Raw genomic sequence first — 14,167 nt, 5'->3', positions numbered from 1 at the left:
TAACATACAGTAATCTATGGAGACACCTGAAATTTGCAGCCAGCTGATTAGAATTGACGGAGCCTCTGGGAACCCCCAAACTTGCAGCTATTTTTGAATAGTCTTGTGAAGGACAGTACCCTTTAACCTACTGTGGTCAACTTCAGGTAACAGCAAAGTTTAGAAATATCTCTTAGGAAAGGCGCCTGGGTGGCTCAGTGGTTAAGCATCTGCCTTCGGCTCAAGTTGTGATCCTGGGGTCCTGGGATCAAGTCCAGCATCAGGCTTCCCGCAAGGAGTCTGCTTCTCCCTCTGCCTATATATCTGTCTTTCTCTGTGTCTCTCATGAATAAATAAAAAAAATATTTTTTTAAAAAAAAGAAATATCTGTTAGGAGTGGAGTCCAAACTTAGGACCTTCTGGACCCTTTATAAATTAAATCTTTCTCACCCCAGGCTAGTTAGCTATTCAGGTGCAGGTCACCAGACACTGCTTTCTTCCCTCTACAGTTCAAGTAACTAACAATCTGCCTCCTCTTTCTGGCTGCCACACACTATCATGTTATTCCTGGGTTCTTCTCTCTGTAAGGCTGGCTAAAAGATTTTCAAAACTCACCCATCATCTCCATTGCAGTTTCTGTTGTTTGTCCCCAATCCTGACTCTTTTCCTCAAACTAGCATACCATCTCCTTTCTATAAGTTTTTACTACTGATCACTCAGAGAGAAATAAATATATGCATACTTGACACAGAAATTTTACTTTCAGGAATGTATCCTGTGGATCTACTTCTACATGTGCACAAAGACACACAAAGATATTCAGTGTGGTATTATTTGTAATATTAGAAACAACCTAAATGTCTATTAATAGAAGGCTAGTAAGTAAAGGTCAGAATATCCTACAGTAGAATACTAATCAGCCATTAAAACCTAAGACAGGGACACCCAGATGGCTCAGGAGTTGAGCACCTGCCTTTGGCTCAGGTCGTGATCTTGGGGTTCTGGGATCGAGTCCTGCATCAGGTTCCCCAGAGGGAGCTTGCTTCTCCCTCTGCCTATATCTCCGCCTCTCTGTGTGTATCTCATGAATAAAATCTTTAAAAAAAACAGTAAGACAAAGTGGGTGCATACTCTCTCTCTCTAATGTTATGTAACAATTTTAAGGACAAACTTTAAATAAGGTAAAAACACAGTTTAAGTGATATGCTACCATTTACTGAATAAAATAGAAATGCTTGATATGCATAGGGTATCTGGAAGAATACACCAGAAACTACTCATGGCGGTCACTTCTGATAAGGTAACAGGGAAATTAAGGGATGGAGAAGGAAGGTTCCTTTTCATGGCATACACTTTTGTACCTTTTGAAAGATATAACCAAATGCATGTTTTGCCTGTTAGTTTTTTAATTTCTAAAAAGCGGCACCTGAGGCTGTTCTTTGTGTTCTCTATCCTTAATATACCCTTGTGGCTTCTTTAGATGATGTCAACAAAGTGAAAATTTCCTCCTCGCAATAAGAGGCATTCCTTTCCATTGATTACATACATCCTCTCAATACACAGAATACCCAGAACAGGGACAATGGATTAACCCAAACCTTTGGACCATAGTAAAATGTAGTAAAATGAATTTATATCTTAGAGAAACTCTGGGCTGACATACCAAGTTCAAACCTGAGCACATGCACTACAGAAAAAAAATCTACTAAGATCATCTCTGACCCAGTTTTACCCACAAATCCTTTATGCACACCTAACCTTCCAATACAGGCAAATAGCTTTTCAGTGCACCATTTTCACTGAGGGAATAAATATATTCCTCCTCCTGTCATCCCACTCCACTTGTCCATACTCCCAAAAGCCTATTCCACAATCATCTTGGAAGATAAAATTCTTCTTACTTCTTCTAGTAATGGAAGATCCCACAACTCTGTCAATTTAATCAAGACCTCCTGTACCCAACGTCTTCTCTGGGATGGACCCACATAGACCTATATGAATTTCTAGGACTAACAAAATTCCTGAATACTGTGCCTATAGTTAAAAGATTAAATAGGGTGGCAATAAATTCCTAAGAGAGATTAATGTGCTGTGTACCTACCTGTTGTACCAGCTGTCCTATTAATTAATTGGCTAGGTATAAGAGTGAATATTCAAAGTTGTAAAATCTAGGATGAGAAGGATCCTGTACATAATCATGAATAACATCTCCCAAAGTAGCTGGCTTACAATTAATATATTGCCACCAGACAGGTATGGAAATGGGCAAAAAAATAGGAATATTCAAGGAATTCAATTAAAGTAGTAACAGCAAAATATCTTTAAAACTGTCCTCTGTGGGATCCCTGGCTGGCTCAGCAGTTTAGCGCCTGCCTTTGGCCCAGGGCGCGATCCTGGAGCCCTGGGATCGAGTCCCACGTCGGGCTCCCGGCATGGAGCCTGCCTCTCACTCTGCCTGTGTCTGCCTCTCTCTCTCTCTATGTCTATCATAAATAAATAAAATGTTTAAAAAATTAAAAACATAAAAAAAATAAAAGTGTCCTCTGTACTTTGAACAATGTAACAGACATTTCCTCAATAAATATTTGCTGAGCAGCTAATATGTATGAAGCTATCCTAATTGCCAAACATCTGCAATAGGGAAAGAACAGCTTATAGGGCAGCTCGGGTGGCTTGGCAGTTTAGTGCTGCCTTTGGCCCGGGTTGTGATCCTGGTGACCTGGGATCGAGTCCCACATTGGGCTCCCTGCATGGGACCTGCTTCTCCCTCTGCCTGTGTCTCTGCCTCTCTCTCTCTCGCTCTGTGTCTCTCATGAATAAATAAATAAAATCTTTTAAAAAGGAAGGAAGGAAGGAAGGAAGGGAGGGAGGGAAGGAAGGAAAGGAAGGAAAGGAAGGAAAGGAAGGAAAGGAAGGAAGGAAGGAAGGAAGGAAGGAAAGGCTTATACACTAGCCTAAACTAGGGATAATGAGGTAGAAAAGGATTCAGGCCAAGTTCACAATACCAAAAGCTTTCTCCAGTCCAAATATTTTTATCTAATATTCTTTGCAGGTACTTTGTAGTACAGAAGTCATATTACAATGCAATAGGATTTTCTGCTTAAGAACCCAGAATGCCGGCATGTAATGGTTCCCAGATTTGAGTTTCAGACACCAGTGGGAATGACCACAAAAAGGACAGTGGATTTTTTTTTTTCTAAAAACATTAAAAAGCAAAACTATCTAGTTCATTGTCCTCAGTTCATTCACTAATATTTTAACAATAAAGAACATCTCTCAGAATTTAGGAACTAGACAGATTTAGTCACAAGAAAAGAAGAACATTTTTCCTATTTTCCCTCTCTTTTTACTGAATTTGAATGAAAAATTCATAGGAGACCAATATATGAGGATCAATAAAGATAAAATGAAAGTATCATGGATTTGAGAATCTGAGAGCCCTGGTTTCAATTTTTATGGCTGCAGGTAAGTCACTTAACCACTCTGAGCCACAGTCTCCTTGGGGATATTATCTCAGAAGTTTGTATAAGGATTAAATATGATTTCATATGAAGCACTTGGCATTAAATGTAACACCTAAAAGGTGCTCAAAAAACATAAGCAACTTTCTCTGTTAAAATAAATACTAGGACTTCCACTTCTGGTTACAATAGAGTAACTGGTACTCAACCAGCCTCCCACTGTACACAGCCATAAAACTAGATGAATACATAAGGCTCTCTGATCGAGGGAATAAACTCCCACCTGTGGCACACTGAACTAGAATCTAAGTAGTGCAAGAAGGTCTCACTAAGCTGAGACTAGATCAAATTTGGGGCAGGTAAAAGAGCTAGAAGCCTTGGAGCAGGAAACCAAAGAGGGATTATATGCAGGACAGGGAAGACTACGAAAGGACAGTCTATGTGGTAGTCACCTATGGATGAGTTCTTGGCTGAGGGTTGGGCTGCACATGCAGAGGGTGACACTTGTCAGAGAATGGCTGCTATGGAATCAAGAATGCCACAGAGATACCTGAAGTCCAGCAAGCAAGCAGTGTGAGAGGTCTCTGGAGTTCTGGTCAAGGCAGATACCCAGCTGATTCAACATGAAGGCTGTGACCATACATCTTAAAGACTTCTCTTAGATCTACCCTAACAAGTGGAGGGGGAAGGCTACCACGCCCAGCATAGGGTGTGGAGCTCAAATGAGTAAGGAGGGCAATCACATGGAGCTGGGTGGCAGTGGCAGCAACAATGAAGAATGGTTGTATATGAGGAAATGATCAAATAAATAAATATTTTTAGGACAATGAGAATCAGATTCATGAGAAAGGAAATCACAAATATGCAAAGGGAGAAAAGAGAGAAGCCTGTGGCATTCAATTGGAACTGGAGAGATTACTCTAAATGCATGTTTTCAATATTTCTTTCAGTATGTACCTATAGACATATATAAAATACAGATCCACTGCAAGGGCCTAGGATTGGTGACATACCAATAGCAACACTTAGTATTTTATTTCTTAAGACTAGTATCTACTGAAAAGGAACCAGGCTCCTTAGAGAAATGACTGATTTCAGGTCTGGGGGAGGAGAAAGTCCAAGATGTGCCCTAAATATCTTGTGTTAGAACAAGGAAGTGTTCAAAGAATAATGGGGACATGAGAACAAAGAAGATAGGGCCTCCCACTAGTTAAATCTAGAACTATTGGAACACAAGAATGTTGGGCTTCCGTGAATAATGTTGGGCTTTCATGAATATATACTGAAATAAATAAATGAATAAAACGAATGTTTGATAAGAAATAGGATATTTAAGAGCTTAGAGTATCTCTCCACAAAATTTACTGATTATAAAGGGTAAAAGAGTAACTTCACAGTAGAGAAGTCTTAATCAAATGATCTAAATTAACATCATCAGTTATCAAATAAAAATTATATGCTACTTGATAGAGTAAAATGAGAATGAGAACATGTGATTTCTGTGATATTCCTGTGAAAGATGCAACCTGACTCCAATCATAAAGTGGATCAGACAAACCCAAATGGACATTTAAAAAAGTATCAAGATCATGCAAAAAAAAAAAAAAAAAAAAAAAAAAAACCACAAAAAACACAAACAAAAACCCTGAGATAATATTCCAGATTGAAGATTAAAAGAAATGATATTCAAATATATGTGGTGGAAATGGATACTTTTGCTACAAAAGACATTGCTGGAACAAGCGGATCTCAGTTTCTTTGTCCGTTGCTTCAAACATCAATAAGAGAACTCAAAGAAGTTTTTATGAAGACAAAAATTAGGGATCCCTGGGTGGCGCAGCGGTTTGGCGCCTGCCTTTGGCCCAGGGCGCGATCCTGGAGATCCGGGATCGAATCCCACGTCGGGCTCCCAGTGCGTGGAGCCTGCTTCTCTCTCTGCCTGTGTCTCTGCCTCTCTCTCTCTCTCTCTGTGACTATCATAAATAAATAAAGAAAAAATATTTAAAAAAAAAAAAAAAAAAAAGACAAAAATTACATCTAACCGTATTTCAAAATATAAAAAGATCTCTACTGGTATTCTAACCACGCTTATAAAAAAAAATTACCATAGAAACTTACAGGCCTTAACCAAAATTGAACTTAATAAATTTAAATCTTATAGGAAAAAGTGTTAAGAAAAAGAAATGTTACATAAGGCCTCTATAAATAGTACATCCATGCAATGGAATGTTACCTAGCTATATCAGCTGATATGGACAGAAGTCAAGATTCTGTTAAACAGAGGAAGGAAAATTTAGCCCAAAATATATGTAACACATACTCCCTTTTGTATGTATGTTTGCATATATGTGTAAGATAGCCATATATATAGGCCTAGATATGCATAAAAAATTTCTGGAAGGATACATAAGAAACTGTTGACAATGACTAGTTCTGTGAAATAGAGGAGTAAATGGTTTCAAAGGTTTCCTCTCCATCTACTGCCCTTGTATACTCAATTCTCAACATTTAAAAAAATACAAAAGGTTAAGTTATTCTATAGCAGTTAAGTACATATAGCAACCAAATAATGGTTTCTAACTACCATTCCTACCTAAAATGAAACTCCTTGTTGAAATGGCTGATTCTACATATGGTTCAGAGTAAGTACAAAGTAAGCTATGGATATCTTGTGCCAGAAAGCAAAGAAGCACTCAAAAACCAATGAAGGTGAGACACCTGGGTGGCTCAGTGGTTGAGTGTCTGCTCAGGGTGTGATCCTGGGGTCCCAGGATAGAGTCCTACATAGGGCTCCCAGCGGGGAGCCTGCTTCTCCCTCTGCCTGTCCCTCATGAATAAATAAATTAAAAAAAAAAACACCCTAATAATGAAGGCATGTAAAAAGGATGACACTAGTGTGACAGGGCTCCTACTGGCCAAATGTAAGGTAATGTGGACATTAATAAGAATCACTAACTAGAGGGGCGTTTGGGTGTTCAGTTGGTTAAGTGTCCCACTCTTGATCTCAGCTTAGGTCTTGATCTCAGTGTCGGGAGTTCAAGCCACATGTTGAAAAGAATCACTAACTAGAAAACTATCAAGAAAAGTAAAGAAGTGACTATTACAAGTCAGGGCAGCAGTTAAATACAGGGAAGGCAGAAAGCACACAGTGGTTTTCTGGAATGCTGATGATGTTCTATTTCTTGACCTGGAAAATAATTACATGAATATTTATTTCATGATTATTTAATAAACCATACGTGTTTACTGTGCAGACTTTCTTAATATAGATGTATTTTCTAATTTTAAAACAAAAACATAAAGTTTTAGGGAAAAAACATAAAAACAAGAGCCTTTTAGAAAGAAAATGACAATATTTTACCTGCAAGAGTATGTAGGCTCTCCTACTTTAAAAACACGACCACAAAGATGAGAAGGTTTATTTGCTTGTTCAAGTTTTGGAAATCCAAATGCGGGATCTTCACCACAAAGGTACCATTCCATTGGTCCCAACAAAACATGCTGTGCCAGCATGTCCTCCTTCTGTGGAAAAGGGTTGGGACCCCTGCAGTAGATTTTGGGTACATAGTGGGCTAAATGCTGGTACACTTCTCTAGTGAGGTCAGTTGCTTGCAGCCATTTCTTTAAAAAAAGAAAAAAGGAAAAATAGGTTTAAACAATGTTAAACTGCTAATTTGAATAAACCTACTATATATTCTTTTAGGTACAAATATAATGATAAAAGTGTCATATATTTTGTTGATGTCACTCATAACTGTGTTTTCTTTCCAAAAAGGGTAAAAATCATTTAGAACTTTATTAAAATGCCAAGCATTTCAGAATTCTACTTTACTTCCAAGTAAAATGATCCCTCTCCTCAAAATGACTCTTGAAGCAACCTTCTGTAGGGAGTTATAGGAAAATGACCACAACAAATCATCATATAAAACACTAGCCAGGGACACCTGGGTGGCTCAGTGGTTGAGCCACTGCCTTTGGCTCAGGTTGTAATCCCTGGGTCCTGGGATGGAGTGCCACATCAGGCTCCCCACAGGGAGCCTGCTTCTCCTTCTGCCTATGTCCCTTCTTCTCTCTGTATATCTCTCATGAATAAATAAAATCTAAAAAAAAAAAAAGACACTAGTCATTAGGCCCATCTGACTTCCTTTCTAATAATGCTTTGCTCAAATGATATACTGACTGTGATCTGGATCCTCATGTCAGTTTGCTGATAGGAAGAGTATGCAGTGAATACAGACAGCCAATATGCCACTTAGACTTCTCATTGATTAATGATACACCAGTCTCTTATGAATATGAGTCTACAAGAGATTTTGTTCTATCAATTACACCTTCTTTCTCTAATCAACCTGTCTATAAGCCCTTTCCCCTCTGCTCTCCCAGCCCAAAAACAAACAAAAGCCACTTTTCTGTCCTAAACTTTTATGTGATAATTAACCTCCTTTCAACTGAGCTAGAGCTGAAGTTAATGAGGTGACTTTTGGAAAGCCCCTAGGGATGGAGACCTGGTTGCCAGGGGAACAAGCCATGTGATAAGAAGGTTGGTATAGCCTCCACCCCCAGCCTCAGGGAGGGGAGAGGGGCTGGAAGTTGAGCTAATTATTAACAGACAATGCTTTGTTCAAGTATGCTTACATAATTAAGCTTCCATAAAAATTTTTTTAAATTTATTTATTTACGATAGTCACACACACACACACAGAGAGAGAGAGAGAGAGAGAGAGAGAGAGAGGCAGAGACACAGGCAGAGGGAGAAGCAGGCTCCATGCACCGGGAGCCCGACGTAGGATTCGATCCCGGGTCTCCAGGATGGCGCCCTAGGCCAAAGGCAGGCGCTAAACCGCTGCGCCACCCAGGGATCCCTCCATAAAAATTTCTATGTTGGGGTTCAAAGAACTTCTGGGATGGTGAACACAGAGCTACTGGGATGATGAACACAGAAGTACTGGTGCACCCACAGCATGGAAGCTCTGCATCTCTTCCCACATACCTTGCTCTATGCATCTCTTCCATCTGCTGTGCCTAAATTGTATCATCTTACAATAAATCAATAAACTAGTAAATAGTTTCCCTGAGTTCTGTGAGCCATTCTAGCAAATTATTGAACCCAGAGGGGGGTCATGGGAACCCTCAATTCGTAGCCAAGTGAGACAGAAGTTCTAGGTAACCTGAAGACCACTGCTTGTTACTGGCATCTGAAGTAGTGAGGAGGGCAGTCTTATGGGACTGAGCCCTTAATCTGGGATCTGATGTCAACTTCAGGTGTATAGTGTCAGAATTGAATTGTAGGACACCCACTTTGTGTCTCTGTAGGGGATTAGAGAATTGCTTGGTATGGGAAAAAAAAACACATTCAGTGGCCACAAGTATTGCTAAGTGTATAGAGAAATACAAGAAAGTTTCTCCTGATTTAAACATCAGTTCAATAGGTCTAAAACTGAACTTATGATCTCCACTACCCCTCCTCAAAAACCTATTCTCTCCACTTCCCTATTTTAGATACCAGCATCTACCTAAGTATCCACACCAGAAAAACCTGAAAATCTTCCTTCTTCCTCAATCCAACATCCAATTAGTCATGTCTTATCTATTAGGCTTCCTAAATAATCTGTTGACTCCATCCATTTCTTTCTCTCCATCTCCACAGGCATCATCCCCACTACTCTGATCCAAAACCCCCACTCCTATGTTTTACTAAGATTAGTGCAAAAATGTCCTAATCAGTCACACACACACACACAACCCCGCTAGTCTTGCCCTTGTACAGTCCATTTTCTAACCTCAATATCAGAGTGATTCTTGCAAAACATCAATCTGATCATGTCATTCAGCTTCCCCTAGTATTTAAGATCAAGTCAAGTCCCCTGACATGGCTTATAAGGTCCTTTGCCTCTGTCATACTATTTTTCCTCCTTGTGACCTGTAGTGCTCCTCTCTGCTCTGTAGGCTATTTTCTACTCATTCTTCAGAACCCCATGTATGTTTCACTTTCTCTAAAATGCCCGCTCTGTCCATTCCTCACTCCCACCACCCATTCCCACTTCCTCTAGGTCTAAAACAGAACCCAGCCTCGTGGGCATTTATTAAAATCTGTTAACTAAATGACTATAAATATATTTATACTACTTACTGTCATATAACATTGATAGTGTAGAAAGATGCTCCAGGTGGCTTTAATGAAAGGAGAGATAATAGATCCAGGCCTGCAGTATCTAAAAACCAAACCAAATAAGCCCTAGATAAAGCATCCTTCAAACTACCTCCTTCCTTTTCCCTTTTATCTTCAACCTTTTCCCTGTATTGTCATTTATCCCTGCCAATTCTGTATCTTTATTTGTCCACCATACTGCTTTGAGTAATTGCAACTTATTTTGGCTCTAAACCAGGGAAATATTTTAAATCAGAATACATGAAAGGACTCACTTCTACAAAAATGCAGTTAATGGAACTGCTAACTCACAGGCCCAATGTTTACCTATGGATTACAACCGAAGATCACATTACATCCTGGTTAAAAGAGTTACCGTCCCAGTAATATCTAACACCATATAAGGTCTTCATTTTAACTCTTGTACAATCTTCACCTACTTCTTTCCTTCTAAAAATAACTATAGGGGCGCCTGGGTGGCTCCGAGGTTTGGTGCCTGCCTTTGGCCCAGGGCGTGATCCTGGAGTCCCAGGATCAAGTCCCACATTGGGCTCCTTGCATGGAGCCTGCTTCTCCCTCTGCCTATGTCTCTGCCTCTCTCTGTGTCTCTCATGAATAAATAAATAAAATCTTTAAAAATAATAATAAAATAAAAATAAAAAATAAAAAATAACTATATATAGAGAGAGATTTAAATATTCCTGAGGTGATATATATATTAACTTTCTAATCAACCTCACATTTTCATGTGTACTAAAAATGTAAAAATCTTCTTTGTAAATTAAGGGACAGAATTGAAGCTTCTTAGGAACACAATGGAAAAGTTTTCACCCCTGAAGAGAAACTATCTTTTTCAAATGTTACCAATTTAGTTGTGTTTACTTTATGCAACAGTAAGAAACTAAATTACTCTTAAAACAACAGCACTTTGCAGGAGATAATCCCACAGAATTAAGGATTTATCTCTTTAGAGAAGTGACTTGAAATCAAAATTGCACACACTAAGTTCTGCAATTACAAAAGGGTATTTTTTTTTTAAAGTAGTCAATAGTAAAAAAAAAAAAAAAAAAAAAAAAAAGGACTCAATAGTAAAAGGCAGAGTCATCAACCAAAAAGCAACCTAGGGCAGCCCTGGTGGCGCAGCGGTTTAGCACTGCCTGCAGCCCAGGGTGTGATCCTGGAGACCCTGGATCGAGTCCCACGTCAGGCTCTCTGCATGGAGCCTGCTTCTCCCTCTGCCTGTGTCTCTGCCTCTCTCTCTCTTTCTGTGACTAAATAAATAAATAAATAATCTTTAAAAAAATATATTTAAAAAAAAAAAGAAAGAAAAACCTAAAATCTAATTCTCTGAGCTAAAAAGTACTTTTTGGCCACATCTAAGGATAAATGTTTAGTTGTTCACCCACTTTTCAGAAACTCTATTTCAAAATGTGAATGAAGATACAAATTATCCTAGGCAATTTATTTCTGGATAAAAATATTAAGCTTTAAATATTCAAAGAATTCAATCCTATGATCCCAGAAAGTTATGCTTCAGGCAATGTTAATTTACAAAACATTTAAAGGTTTTAACAACCATATTTGTTTTTCTTATATTTTAAATTCTCATTTTTCTTAAAACCACTTTTGCAGGATTTTAATCCAGGGAGAATAAAAGGTGATGCTTTCTAAAAGAAATTATGTGTCTTCTTGTGGCTCTAACACTGATAGGTCAAATCTGTTCATAGATTTTTTTCTTTCCCTTTTTTTTTTTTTTTTTTTTTTTTATTAAAGAAGTTTCCATGTCTAACATGGGGCTTTTTTAACTCACGACCTTGAGATTAAGCGTTGCATGCTCTATCAAAGGAGCCAGCAGGGCACTCCCTATTCATAAATTCCTTAAACAAAAGATTAAGAAACTAATATCAACTTATGATTAAGAAAAAAAAAAATCAACCTTATATAAAATATTTTATGTTTACTAAATGTTACTATATATTTTACTCTATTACTGTAATATTTATTATATGTAACATTATACACAATATAACATATTACTAATATTTGCTAATATATTACATATTATTAGTAAAAGCATTTCATCCTAAAAACTGTTTGTAATGTATTTTTATAAATTATTAAGAAGATATAAACATCTGGTTCAAGAAAAGCAGGCATTTTCTTCAAATTTAAAACCACCCAAAAGATTTGGGATCCACAACAGGCATTTAAACTTCATTAAACACTTAATATACAAAGCAAAGTACCTTCACATAAGAACTCTATACCAGAAATAATGAATTAGTGACTGGCAACACTATAGATTAAAAGAAAATATAATTGTGAAGAGAAATTGAGCAAGGGGAAAACATTTTTTGGCTACCTATCACAAAAATGGCTTACGTATTTCTCAAAAGAATAAAAGCAATGGCTTTTCCTATCCTCAGTAACATAAGCTAACTGTAATGATTTCTTCAACAGGAAAAACCATTGAGATTTCTAATTTGGTTGCATGTTAATCTGTCCTTATTTCAGACACTTGTGGCTGTCACACCAATGTGCACAACGAAGTAATAAGCACTATCTTATTAGAAGTCCTCCATAAGGGAAGTAAAGAAACTGTCAACTCATTCCACTAAAGTAAACATGTTATGACAATGTTTCCAGGAGCTTTCCTTTTTTGAATGCTAAATTTAAGCCTTGGGATAGAGAGCAAGTACAATAAACATAAAAATGAAAGAATCCCTAGAGGTTAGCCTTTTATTACACTAATTACTATTTTATACTCAATTAAAATTGTATCCTTTAACCACATTTGATTTTGTTTTCAAACAAAGATCACCAACATGTAAGTCAATTATAAAACAATAATCACTAGTGCTGAAAGGAGGTTTTTAAGACAATATTAAGAAAAATTTTAAACAAATCGTATTAAGAGTTCCAGAAATGAAGTAAAAGCATTCACAAATCAAAATATAGAAACTCAATAATAAAAGTCTAATTTAAAAATGGGCAAAAGACCTGAACTGACACTTCTAAAGATGTACAGCCAATAAACTCACAAAAGATATTCAGTATTAACAGTCACAAGGGAAATACAAATAAAAACTACAATGAGATACCACTTCACACTCAATAGAATGGCTATAATCAAAAAGACAAGGACACCTGGGTGGTTCAATGGTTGAACATCTGCCTTTGGCACAGGTCGTGATCCCAGGGTCCTGGGATAGAGTCCCGGCATTGGGCTCCCTGTGGGGAGCCTGCTTCTCCTTCTACCTATGTCTCTGCTTCTCTCTGTATGTCTCTTATGAATAAATAAATAAAATCTTAAGAAAAAAAAAAAAGACAATAATAGTGTTGGCAAAGATATGGATGGAAAAATTCACTGGAACTCTCACATACTGTTGGTGAAAATGTAAAATGATGCAGTCACACTGGAAAACAGTTTAGCAGTTTCCCAAGACATTAAGCATAAAATTACCATAGAACCCAGCAATTTCATGCCTGAGTATATGCCCAAGAGAAATGAAGATGTATGTCTTCACAAAAATGGACACAAATGTTCACAGCAGCATGATTCGTAATATCCAAAAAGAGGAAACAACGCAAATATCCATCAACTGACAAACGGATAAATGATATATGGTATATTCATACAATGGAAAATCATTTGGCAATAAAAAGGAATGAGGTATTGATACATGCTACAAGGATGAACCTCGAAAACATCTGCTAAATGAAAGAAACCAGTCAAAAAGACAACATATTGTTATGGTTCCATTTATATGAAATTTCCAGAATAAGCAAATCAGTGGAGACAAAAAATAGATATGTAGTTTAGTTTGGGAGTTTAGGGGAAAACAGGAAGTAACTACTGATAGGTATAGGATCTTTTTTGGGGTGATGAAAATGTTCTAAAATTGTGGTGATGCTTGCCCAAATGTGGATATGTTAAAAAACAACTGAACTGAATTTATATATGTGAATTATGTATAAAACTGTCAAAATTTAAAAGCAAAAAATATCCAATATAGACATAAAACTCTACGTATTTCTTTTATGTTTGGGGAAAAACAATGTATGTACTTCTTAAATCACAATCATCCCCTGGAACACATTATAATAAAATCCGTGGAGCAAAAAATGTAGATAGACTCAGAGAAGTGCTAGGAAACTCATATTGTGGAATCAATTCTACCAAAAAAAAGAGAAAGGGGCCACTTAAAGATAGTTGATAAGCTTATAATTATCGAAGAGAGTGCTTAAATGCTTTTATTTGTGAGGCATGCTTGTTAGAATACATAAGATGACAAAAAGTCCTTCCTCCTCATAAAAGAAATTTAAAAAGCAGTGTATAAATAAAGTGTGAGAAAAATGACACTAAGCTTACTAAGTAATTTTAAATGGATATGATCCCACAAATTACCAGTAATGAAGGTCTAAAGGCTACAATAACTGCTTTGTTTACTCTGAAACTTACTCTTCACCCAAGAAAACCTTTTTAATCCTTTTTAATTTGTGATAAAGCACTGTGCTATAGCCTAAGATGAAAGAATAGTTTTAAGTGTTATGTGGTTTTAACTAAATACAGACAATA

The 14,167-nt window shown here is 37.2% G+C and overlaps 1 protein-coding gene across 5 annotated transcripts in view; it reads right to left on the bottom strand.

The window, feature by feature from the left end:
* The window catches only part of UBR2 (ubiquitin protein ligase E3 component n-recognin 2), a 130,018-nt gene that overhangs the window by 113,132 nt on the left and 2,719 nt on the right, over nt 1-14,167 (bottom strand). For 4 of the 5 annotated variants that reach the window (XM_038554091.1, XM_038554088.1, XM_038554087.1 and 1 more), the window contains exon 2: nt 6,802-7,061. In XM_038554091.1, the coding sequence (XP_038410019.1) occupies nt 6,802-7,061 (260 nt within the window). Of the gene's footprint in view, nt 1-6,801; nt 7,062-9,570; nt 9,653-14,167 lie in introns of all 5 variants that reach the window. The other variant, XM_038554089.1, reaches the window with a different exon arrangement.

The sequence above is a fragment of the Canis lupus genome, chromosome 12 (assembly GCF_011100685.1).
Source record: "Canis lupus familiaris isolate Mischka breed German Shepherd chromosome 12, alternate assembly UU_Cfam_GSD_1.0, whole genome shotgun sequence".
In the NCBI taxonomy this organism is placed as follows: Eukaryota; Metazoa; Chordata; class Mammalia; order Carnivora; family Canidae; genus Canis; species Canis lupus.
This window is presented reverse-complemented; position numbering and strand designations above follow the sequence as displayed.